A 12,359-nucleotide genomic window follows, 5' to 3' on the forward strand; every position below is an offset into this window, starting at 1 on the left:
TACGGAGCAAAGCGCAGATAGTTAATGACCAGTTTATTAATGCTGGATGGAGACCATACCAGAAGCTGGGCATTACCGCAAAGCATGGCGAACTCTTGTAGCTCAATTCTAACTTTGATCCTAACATATTCAAAGCGTTCTTCTCCTCAAAATTATTATACTATGTTTTTTCTACTTATTACACAACATTTGTGCACTTTTGTTGACTGCCTGTTGTGAGCCTAATGTGGCCGAAACAAGAAAGACTAAAACAAGTCCCCACTCTTGTTGAGCAAAGGGACAGCATGTCCGACGATCAGAGACGGAATCTGCAAAACAGTGCGGAATGCTGGATGCAGGTCAAAGATTCCCCTCTTGTAATATTTATTTACTCCGAACCTAGACCTTGTACGTGGCGGAACTTCCGGGCTTGGAACTCCACGTCAGTCGACCCGCGTGTGCGCGCGGCCAGGCCTTCCCAGTGCCAGGCCCGGCGCGAGAGTGCGCATGCGTGCAGCCGGCAACAGTGACCCCAATCGCTTGCCGTAGCCGAGTAGTACGCATTACGACGTCGCGCATGCGCGGGACCTACGCGCAGCGCCGAGGGCTGCCGGAAGCCAAGATGGCGTGTGAGTGGTCTACGGGCCGCGCTTGGCGCCGTATCCGTGTGTGAGCCGAGTGTTGGGGACGGGGTCAGGGCGAAGGCCGAACCCTGCGGCCATGGCCCGACACCGCAATGTCCGAGGTTACAACTACGATGAAGGTAGGTGGCCGCGCCACGGCGCTGCGTCCTCGCGGCCGTGCCAGCTGGGATCCTCGCCGGTTGGCATCCCCTTCCACTGGAGCTCGTCATGGGCGCGCGCCCGCCAGGAGTGCCTTGTTTTTACTATTTACGTGTTTACTGCCTGCTGGCACTGAGCTTCTTTAGGGAGCGGAGATGGCCCTTAGCATCCCGTGAGAGGGGTACCCTGCTCGAGGTTGGGACCCTTTCGTTATAGGTACTGGGGCGCGGTGCTCCTCCCACTGTTTCCTCCCCTCCAGGCATTCACGTGCTGGCGTCTAACCTGTCTCCCAGCCCCCTCCCCCCTTCACGAGTGCCCACGAGACTGTTTACTTGTCAGCAGATGGTAGTGTTCACGTTCAGCCCTGTGTCAGATCCACACAGGGCGACTTTTGCGTATGCTCATCCGTTTTAAGGGTGCAGAACCTAGCTTGAGTCGATTCCTCCCCCCCCCCCCGACGAATTTCAAAATTAGGAACAAAAGAAAGAGTTGGAAAGATACCTATTTTCAAAGACGCAAGAGATGAGCCCGCCAGCTGTTCTTGAGGCAGAGAATCTCGGTTCTTGGCTGATAATAATGCTTGATCCAAATGTATTTTTGAAACGAAAACAGAAAGCACTAGAGGAAAAGCCAAAGAATAGGGCTGGTTTGTAAAAAAAAAAAAAATGTTCTCTAGGAGTTGAAAGTATTAGGAGGAGCACACCATATGGTGAGTGGATAGTGATCGCATCCTAAGTTTCATGCAAACTCAAAACAACTGTGAACTAATATGAAAGGAGTAATGGCGTATTGCTTTGGAAAATGGCAGAGCACGTAGGATTTAGTATGTTGGTGGTTATTCTTGGCATCTCCAGTATTGTTTCAGAACTTCAGTGTAATCTGATAGGGCAGGACAGCAAGCATCTTGAGCTCCGTTTGGAGACTTTGATCCAATCTGTGTTAATTTTTGAAGTCCTTCTAAATAAGTATTTAGTGGCTGAATGGACGACCAAGAGACAAGAAATAAAGAACAGCAATAGACTTTATTATTACTGATTTCTTTAGCAATAAGTTGTTTCCTGAACCAATGATAATTGGGTACTTTTAAGGTTGTGGAATTGAGGATGTTTAAAGGAAAAAAAAACCATAAAATAACAGGTGGTTGAAGCATGAGTGATGCTACAGAAAGGGATGAGAGTGCTACAGAGCTGTGGAAGAGAGGGAGGATCTTAAACAGTGGAATGGATATGTACCTGAAGGCTTCTGGAAGGAGAGCTGCTTGTCTTCTGGGAGTCGTTCCTTTTCGTCTTGGGCACCTGAGGTCAGGTTATCGGCTTTTTGGTAACAATTAGTGACATTATAACCAAGCTGTTCCTGTCTGTGGAGATTAATCCTTTTGTTTTATAAGTTAACTCATCTTCAGTGTGCACTTGTTTTTCTTTCCAGTTAAGCTGTGCTTTGGAGTCCTGGAATAATAATTTAAAAATTCTTAGAAGTAATCACACTTCAGTAGAGTCTGTGGTCTACAACCTACTGGTTTCTCTGTTTAAGTTCCTTTGTTTGTAGGTTAGGAATACTCTGCATGACCGCTTCCACTACTCCTATGAATAGTCCTCCTTTTAACTTGTCTAGTCCAGAAGCTGACTTAATGAGCTTAATGTAGTAAGAACCCCAACATTTTACTGAAGAAATGAACTACTTCACAAAGATTGCAAGCAAGAATTTTCTTTGTTGTTTTTAATACTGTAACACTTTAGGATCAATTGTATTAATCAGCTGACCTAGTAAAAACGATTCTTGTCTTAATAGGTAAGTATATGTTTTTGTGGTGAATGACTTTTTTGTTTGCCAATTGTTATTTATTGATTTGCGATTGCCATGTAGTAATTTGTTGATTGTTAAATATTGTTACCTAGTAGCATTCATGAAATTTTTCCTTGTCACAGCATTTGGTCTCAGACTTTTAAGCATTCTGTTCCTGCTGCATGAATATCCTAGGTGGCTGGCTAGCTCTATCCTTTGCAGTTGGTTTTCATACTAAATTCCTAGCTGTCTTTTCCTGGCCTCTGTACTGTTAAATCTAGTTTTGCTCATATGTGTGTTCCCAAATTGCTTATGGTTTTATCCTTATCTGGTTTTTTGGTGTAGAAAGAGAGGGGATTATGCTCATTTTTTTTTCTATGTCAAGTGCGGCATAGTGTTAACATTTGTTGAATCATTGAAGGGATATAGTTATGTAAATGTTTTTGTTTCTTGATTCACTAACTTACAATACAGCATATGACTAATGTAGTGCCACATGGATGCTAGTTCTGCTTTGACGATGCTGATACTCTCATGACGTGAAACAGGTCTGGTGCTTCAAAGATGAGGACTAGGGGACGACTCAGGTGGAAGTAGTAGAGGCTTGCTGCATTAGCTAAAAGATTCAAGGAATCTTCTGGAAAGACGTGGCATTTAAGCTGGAACCTTACCTAGGAGAAACAGCTTTAGGAAAATTTGGACAAAGAGCATATTCCAGGCCAGTTAAATCCCTACAAAAGAAACAAGGAGAGAGGGGGAAGGATCGATAGGTAACTGGCTCATGCAGGGGTTATCTGGCTCCATATGAGCTACTTTCATATTGATAGATACATTGGATGCATGGCATTTCAGATTTGGTCAGCAGTGGAAAGGCTATTCAGGTATATTGTCTGTATATCTCTTCCCAAGTTTACTTCATGTAGTACTTACATGAAAGTAAGTACTACATGAAGTAAACTTGGGAAGAGATATATAACTCAATTCGCTTAAAAACAAAAGAACTGTGTATGTCTGATCGATCTATACACACACACACACACACACACACACACACACCCCAGTCACCCACCCACCAGTGAATTCTCTGTGGGTAAAACTCTTTGTGAAAAAGTCATTCCAGGTTCTTTGAATTTTGACAAACTACCTTATTTTGAAAAGAATTCAGATATTTCCTTGTGAATTTGAAGAGAACTTGTATATGAATTTCTATATGTTTGTTTTTAGATTTTGAAGATGATGATCTCTATGGCCAGTCTGTAGAGGATGACTATTGTATTTCACCATCAACAGGTAAGTTTAGAAAATCATTTTATTTCTTGACTTGGATGTTCCAAAACGTCAAGTAAGTAGAATTGTCATTCTGGATCAGAGTGTTCTGTAAGCCTATAACATGTAATGTTTATGTGATGTATATGATATAGATCCATGTCATTATGTCATGTATAATATATGTTAAAGTGTTGTAAGTTTTTTTGTTTGAAGAGAAAACACACTAAAAAACTTACATTGTCCAGGCTGGCCTAGAACTCACGGTGATCTTGCTTTGGTCTCCTGTTTTCTGTCTGTTTTATTTTTATTTATTTATTTGCAAGGAGAGAGAGGGCGGGGAGAAGACAAACAGAGAATGGGCATACCAGGGCCTGTAGCCACTGCAAATGAACTGCAGATGCATGTGCCCCTTGTACATCTATCTGGTTTATGTGGGTCCTGGGGAATCGAACCTGGGTCCTTTGGCTTTGCAGGCAAATGCCTTAACTACTAAGGCATCTCTCCATCCCTGTTTTCTGTTTCTTTATGGATGGGTGCCACCAAGTTCAGCTATAATAACTTTTTAAAAAAATACCTATTTGTTATTATTTGAGAGAGAGGAGAATGAGAGAGTTGGGTGCACCAGGGTCTCCTGCCACTGCAAATGAATTCCAGATGCATACGTCATTTTTTAATGTTATAGATACTGAGGAATCAAACCCAAGCTTTGTAAGCACGTGCCTTTAACCATTGATCAGTCTCCCCAGCCATTACATTTTTGTTGTTATTATTTGGAGATGTATGTGTGTAGTGTGGGTTTGAATGAGTGTTGTTGCATGTGTATGTGCATATGTGTGGATGCCAGCCAGAGGACACTGTTGGATGCTGTTCTCTAGGTGTTCCGTCTACCTCTTTTTAGATAGGCCTCATGTGGGTTGGAGCTCATCAGTTAGGCTAGAACAGCTGGCCAGTGAGTCCCAGGGATTTGCCTGTCTCCACCTCTCTAGTGCTGGGATTATACAAGTGTATACCACCATGTTCAGCATTTTTATGTTTCTCAGGTAGGTACTGTGGGTGGAGCTCAGATCCCCAGTCATTGGTGTAGGCTTCTCTAGATAGATAACATTTAAACCTAAATGATGAGCTAATAGTACTAAAGTTATACTGCATAAAGTGATTGTTCAGATATTTACATTTATTGTCTTGTTTTCTTGCGGACTGGATCAGAATGTGTCCGCATGTCTCTCATAGCTTGGTGTGCAGCTGTCACATGTTGTATTCTGGATACCCTGACCGTAGAAGTTTCACATCAGGAAGTCAACTGAAGTTATCAAAGCATGACTTTGTTAATTATTTGGTAAACTGTTACTTTTAGCAAACATTTGTAAATTGGGATTAAAAAAAATTGCAGTGCTGAGGACGTAGCATAGTGGGCATGCAGTATGCATGAGGCTTTGAATTTGTTACCTAGCACCTTGCAGTAAGAAACAGCAGTAACAGCAGGGTTATTATTAAAAAGAAGCCAAAAACAAAATAATAATATAAGGCTAGGAACTTAGTTTCCTCTTTTACGAGAGAGAGTCCAGGTTTTTAGTGTGCTTCCTTGACATTTACCTTGTGGCATAGGCTTGCCTTAACCATTGCAGGCTTCCTGCTTCAGTTTTCTGAATGCTAGAATTAGAAGCTTGTGCCATCATGTCCATCGCTGAGGTTCCTCTTCAGTGGTATATTTTCTAATAATGTCTTCTTCTTTTTCTTTCTTTCTTTCATTTTTTTGAGGTAGGATCTTGCTCTGGCCTAGGCTGATCTGGAATTTACTATGTAGCCTCAGGCTGGCCTCAAACTCATGGCAATCCTCCTGCCTTTGCCTCTTGAGTACTGGGATTAAATCTAGCAGTTTCCAATCAAAAATAAATAAACAAATGAAGAGGCTGGAGAGATGGCTTAGTGGTTAAGGCACTTGCCTGCAGAGCCAAAGGACCCAGGTTTGATTCCCCAAGTCCACATAAACCAGAAGATGCACAAGGTGGCACATGCATCTGGAGTTCATTTGCAGTGGCGGGAGGCCCTCATCCATTCTCTTCTCCTCTGTCTCTTTCTGCCTCTTTCTGTATCACAAATAATTAAAAAATATATTAAAAAATTTTTTTAAATTAATATATTTTAGAATAATCTCTGTCCTTGAAGATGCATCTTACTATGGCAGTAGCAGTAGCAGTTGCTGTAATGGGTCCATATCCCTGCATCAGTGGGGTCATTGGTGGTGCTGAACACTTTTTGTAAGAGAGTTTTTCAACTTGGTGATAAATGAACAAGCTTGAAAAGTTCAGGAAGTGAAAATATGCCTTTATATATTTTTAAAAAATATTTAATTTAATTTTTTGATGTAGTGAGACAGAGAGAGAGAGAAAGAGAGAGAATGAATGGGTGCCCCAGGGCCTGTAGTCACTGCAGATGAACTGCATGTGCCATCTAGTACATCAGCTTTATTTGGGTACTGAGAAATCAAACCTGGGTTCTTTGGCCTTGCTGGCAAGTGCCTTAACTGCTAAGCCATCCCTCCTGCTCTTGTTCCTTTTCTTCTAAGATATTTTCTATTTCTAAATGAGTTTCAAAATTAAAGAGATAAATATACTCAAGGCCTAATTAATTCTGATAATTGTATTACTTTGCAAATTAATAAAATTTCCAAAATTTATTAATGTTTATATATTTTGACTTGTAAGCATCCTTTTTTTTTGATGGAAAGATGATTTTTTTTTAAGAGCAGCTTTTGATTTCCTTTAAAAAGATACATTTTGATTTTTATTGTTGGATATCAGAGTGGTGGTAGCAAGCAAGCTATGTATCAAGTAGCTTGAGTGGTATGTGTTGTGTTTCGACTCATGTGACTGGATGTACTCCTTACTTCAGAACTTTGTTGAGCATCGTTGTATGTGTGAGACAAATCCTATCCTGGTAAACTTGTGAATCAATGTGGAATAACTGCTCCAGTAATGGGTGGAGAGCATAAGCCTCGCTTGAGGGGTCCAGAAATATCTCTGGCATGTGGTGGGATTGGGACTTGGAATTTGGGAACGAGAATGATCTAGTTAGAGCCACTCTAGTCTTCAGTGATGAAATCCTGTGTTTTCACAGCTTTTTAATAGTTTTCTTCTTTATCTTTTCTGCTAATCTATATGGCCGTTGGCCTGTGGCCTTCTGATGTGTAAATATTAAACACAGTGCATAGCTTTGTATTCTGTGTATTATCTATATTTAGGAGGTATTTCCTTTTTCATCAGTAATACCTTACTGAAAATGTACAAAAATCAAATGTGTGGAGAATGGAATTTCAAATGGGAAAGTGTGGGGGTGGGGAGGGAGGGAATTACCATGGGGTATATTTTATAATCATGGAAAATGTTAATAAAAATTAAAAAATAAAATCAAATGTGTACAGCAGATTTAATGTGGTCTTACTTAAAGCTTTCAAATACTGTATTTATGTTTCTTTCCTTCCTGACATTGGCTTCAGTTGAACAGTCTTCAATGATCATCCAGTTGGTTATCCATACTTTGGGCTTTATGATCATTTTTCTCCTTTGTGCACTTGTATTTTATGTCTCTTGGGCGTATATTGGAATTTTAACAGTCTGTTGGTCTTCCTTTTTTTGGGGGCGGTGTTTTTCTTTTTCAAGGTAGGGTTTGCTCTAGCCCAGGCTGACCTGGAATTTACTATGTAGTCTCAGGTTGGTCTTGAACTCATGGCAATCCTCCTATCTCTGCCTTCCAGGTACTGGGATTAAAGGCGTGTGCCACCACTCTTTCTTCCTTTTACTTGTGATACCCAATTGTACTTTGAATGAGTACATGGCCAATATTTCAGAGTACTGCAGACTAGTTAGTGAAGTTAGATGTATGTCACTTTATATAGTGTCCATGATACGACTTCAAAATTTTTTTAATTTTATTTTAGAGAGAGAGAGAACAGTTCAAAATCTTAAGGCCTGTATTTTTGGTAAACTTTTAGATTCTGGAAAAGTTACTGTTTCTTAGGGAGTGAAAGTAAAACCAGTTTTTAATTAATTATGCAGATATATCTGAGTGTTTATTTATTTATTACATTTATTTGAGACAGGGAAAGAGAATGGATGGGCCAGGGCCGCTAGCCACTGCAAACGAACTCCAGATGTATGTTCTACCTTGTGCATCTAGCTTATGTGGGACCTGGAGAATGGAACCTGGGTCCTTAGGCTTTTTAGGCAAGTGCCTTAACTGCTAAGCCATCTCTCTAGCCTTCCAAGTGTTTACTTAAGCAAATAAGTAGGCTTATTTGCTTTAAAATATCTGTATCAGGTGTGGGTTATAGTTCATGTTCAGATTCTATCTCCTGTACCATGTGAGCCAGGGTTGTGGTGTTAGCCCATAATCCCAGTTCTTAGGAGATAGAGGTAGGAGGATCAGAAGTCAACCTTAGATTCCTGAGACTGTATCACCAAAAAAAAAACAAAACAAAAAAACAAACAAAAAAAACATGTACCAAAGAAGAAAATTTAAGGGAATACAATAGTAAGTGAGGATAAAACATTAGAAAGAGTGGATTTTGAAACCAGAGAGAAAATAGACCAGTGGAGTGGCAGAATGTCCTTGGAAAAAAGGAAGAATAAACATAAGAGATTAATAAATAGTTAAAGGACATTTGAGCAGGACTGGTGTATCTGTTTTGTCATGACATGGTTCTGTTTACATTCATTGCTACAGGTTGAAGGTGGTTGGCTGTTAAGTGGTGGATCAGAAGTTCTCATTTTTACCTTAACTTTTTTTTTTTTTTTTTTTCTGGTGGGGCCAGTGCTGAGGATTTAATTCAGGGCCTCATACATACTAGGGCAAGTGCTCTACCACTGAATTATACTCCCACTACTAGCTTTAGTTCTGTTAAAAAAAAAAAAGAAAAAAGAAAAGAGAAACTGGCTTTAGGGATTGTTCAGTGCTTAAGGGGCTTGCTTTCAAAGCTGGGTGCCTGGGTTGGATTCCTCAGTACAGTACAGTAAAGCAAAATGGCACAGGCATGTGGAGTTTGGTGGCAGTGGCAGTGGCAGGTGGCCCTGGCATGCCCAGTCTCTTTCTCCTGTCTCCCCCTTATCTCTCTTTGCAAATAAGTTAAAAAAAATTTTTTTTTAAAGACAAGGAACAAGCCAGGCATAGTGGTGTATGCCTTTAATCCCAGTACTCGGGAGGCAGAGGTAGGAGGATTGCCATGAGTTCAAGGCCACCCTGAGACATAGTGAATTCCAGGTCAGCCTGGGCTAGAGACCCTACCTAGAAAAACAAAACAAACAAAAAAGACAAAAAAAAAAAAAAAGCCAAACAAACCAGTTAATGGGAAATGACTACATTATAGCATTCTTCATTTTATATTCTAGCTGCTCAGTTTATTTACTCTCGACGAGACAGACCTGTAGAAGAATATGATTATGAAGAGCTGAAAGATTCTCCCAATTCTCTCTTGAATCATCAGCTAAGTGAAATTGATCAAGGTACGGCAAAAATTAAAATAAAATAAAATAAAATAAAAGCCTGTCTTTATTTCCTGGCTGAAAGGATCAATCAGATTTATCAGGATTTGTTAACTTCGTTGTGATTGTAGAAAAGCAGTTTTGTAAACTCAGTAGTACTTAGTTGTATCTTTAAAGCAAATGTTATAGTCAGCTTTGTGGGGTGAAAGGACAGATGGAGTAAGTCTTGTCCTTTTCCTGTTGTGTGCTTCAGTAGACAGGAAGGGATTATATTTGGAAAAGTTAATCTTCCATCCTGACATATGTAACTAACTATATGAAGGCAGTAATAGTTGTGACTCACCTTTACTACATGCTCTTCAGGTACCATTCTAAGTTTTGCTTGTGTGTTAGCATATCTAGTCTTCACAGTAATGAGATCGGGCCCAGGATGGTTACTGTCCTGATTGGGACAGTATAGGGACACGAATAAAATCTGGGTTAGGTCAGCCTAACTTGATATCCTCTATTTCTAATCCCTTCAATACACTTTCTCTATGTATCTGTAGAAAAGAGCTTCTGTAATTAAGTTTTGATTACCTCTGCTGAGTATTTCATTCCAATTTCAGTAATTATTGTGTTTGAATAGGTACTATTTTTCTAGTGTTGTCAATTAGCTTTTTAAATTTTTCCTTGAAGCAAAGCAGAATTGGTCATATATTTGATGAACTATTTTTTGTTAATAAATTAATAATGCAGCTAAACATCCAGTAACTGTTTTAAAGAAATGGAAGATGTTGCCAGTATATTCCTTGTTCAGCATGTGAAGTGTAACAGGAATTACATTTTGTGAAATGTTTCTAGCACACACTCAGGGGTTTTAGTAGGTATATCTTTGTCTATAAGCATTGTGAACATTGCCGAGTGCTGTATACTGACAGTGAGAGTATGCGTTCTGTCAAATGTTTCCAGTGCACACTCAGGTTACAGAAGGTGTGTCTTTGTTTATAAGTGTTACGAACATTGTCAAGTGCTCTATATAATGAGCGTTTGCATTTCTATTCATTAGCTTCTAGGTACCAGGTCCTGTTTTAGCTCCTAGGGTCTCATGGATTGCTACATTAATGTGTTACTAATAATGACTTTTCATAGTAATGCATAATGTAGTCATAAAAAAATTAGATTCCTAAATTAAAATGAAGTCAATTCCAGTTTAATTCTTTAAAAATTTTTAGTTATTTATGTGTGTGTGTTTATGTATGTGCACACACATGCTTGTATGACAGAACATGTGGAGGTCAGAAGACAGCCTCTAGTTGTCTGTGCTTCACCTTCTCTGGGACAGGGGTCTCTTGCCACTGCAAATGAGCTGCTGATTCTCCTGTTTTCCATTGCTGTAGGCATGCTGGGATCACAGACACATGGACTATTGTGTGTCCTGTGTATGTGGGTGCTAGGCCATGAAACCTGGGCCAGCAGGCTTTGCAAACAAGTGCCTCGGCCCACTGAGCGGTCTCCCCAGCCCAGGATTTAAATACTTAGAAGAGAGACAGAATGGTTGTACCAAGGGCCCCCAGCTGCTGTGGACGAACTCCATATGTATGCACCACTGTGCATCTCGCTTTACGTGGGTACTGGGGAATTGAAACCAGTCGTTAGACTTTTCAGGCAATCACATTAACCACTGAGCCATCTCTTGAGCCCACATTTTTAGTTTTCAAAATGAATGTTAATGTTCACTTCTTAACTTTTTGGACTTGTTTATTTTTGTTAGATTATTTTGCTCACTCTTTAGTTGATTTTATTTGGCTGGGAAAAATGAAGATAGCTTAAAAGAAAACTTAAAATGGAAATTAAAAAAATGTAAGATGAGTACTTAGTGGGGATGGAGAGATGACTTAGCAGTTAAGGAGCTTGCCTGTGAAGTCTAAGGGCCTAGGGTTTGATTCCCTAGTTATGCATGTGAGTCAGCTGTACATGGTCATGCATACATCTGGAGTTCTTTGCAGTTGCTAGAGGCCCTGGCATGTCCATATTCATTCATGTGTTCTCATTCTTTCTCCCTCCCTCCCCCCCGCCTCTTTTTCTCAAATAAGTGAAAATTATTTTTTAAAAAGGAAAAGAAATATACTTAGTGATTACCTGGGTTCACCCACAAGTTAGAAATAGTCCTCCACAGTCCTCTGTCTTTCTACACATGCTATGCATAGATTCTGTTGTTCTCACATGGTCTTGACAGTATACTCCATCTCTCTGTGTTTAAGCAATTGTCAATATTATTCTGGGAACGTTAATCCTCATGATGGACTGAAAATAGGTGCTACTGTAAACAATTTATGGTTTTTTCAAACATTCAGGAATATTTATCACATTGGTTTCATAACTAACAAAATTGTTTCTCTGACAAGGGAATATGACAGATAAAATATCATTATAAGTTATTTGGGGGGGCAAGCTCAACAGACTGTTCCCCCCTGTTTTTTGTTTTTGTTTTTTTACAAGAGATCAAGAGTGAAAGCAAGAGTGAGAGAGAGAATTGTCATACCAGGGCCTCCAGCCACTGCAGTCAAACTCCAGGCCCATTTTCCCCCTTGTGCACATGTATGGCCTTGTGCACTTGTGTCACTTTGTGCGTCTGGCTCATGTGGGATCTGGCTTCACAGGCAAGCGTCTTAACTACTAAGCCATCTCTCCAGCCCTCGTATAAGTAATTTTTGCCAGAAAAAAATGAGGCTTACATATCTTAGTATTGCTTTCAATACTTTCATCAATTCTGAAGACTCAGGGCTCATTCATGACTGCATGTTGTATATCTCTTTAATCACTTGTCTGCTCTAGCTCGTCTTCATTCCTGCCTTGACCACATGAGAGAGGTGCTGGGAGATGCTCTGTCAGACGAAGTCATGATTGAAGCCGTCCTGAAGAATAAGTTTGACGTGCAGAAGGCTTTGTCGGTGGTTCTGGAACAAGATAACGTGCAGAGTTTGAAGGGCAAGAGTGAAAGGGCAGCACCTGCAGGGAAGACAGTGAAAGGTATGCCTTTACTTCTTCTCTGAGGTTGTGCACTTGGTTGATGGAGATGATGCTGTCC

General features: G+C 40.2%; 1 protein-coding gene across 3 annotated transcripts in view; it reads left to right on the forward strand.

The window, feature by feature from the left end:
* Positions 1–586: 586 nt before the first annotated feature.
* Positions 587–12,359, forward strand: part of Hbs1l (HBS1 like translational GTPase) — a 77,670-nt gene continuing 65,897 nt past the window's right edge. For all 3 annotated transcript variants that reach the window (XM_045158471.1, XM_045158472.1, XM_045158473.1), the window contains exons 1-4: positions 587–742; positions 3,768–3,833; positions 9,197–9,310; positions 12,107–12,301. In XM_045158471.1, the coding sequence (XP_045014406.1) occupies positions 700–742; positions 3,768–3,833; positions 9,197–9,310; positions 12,107–12,301 (418 nt within the window). In that variant the 5' untranslated portion in view covers positions 587–699. The remainder of the gene's footprint in view (positions 743–3,767; positions 3,834–9,196; positions 9,311–12,106; positions 12,302–12,359) is intronic.

Source organism: Jaculus jaculus, chromosome 9, assembly GCF_020740685.1.
Source record: "Jaculus jaculus isolate mJacJac1 chromosome 9, mJacJac1.mat.Y.cur, whole genome shotgun sequence".
Lineage (NCBI taxonomy): Eukaryota > Metazoa > Chordata > Mammalia > Rodentia > Dipodidae > Jaculus > Jaculus jaculus.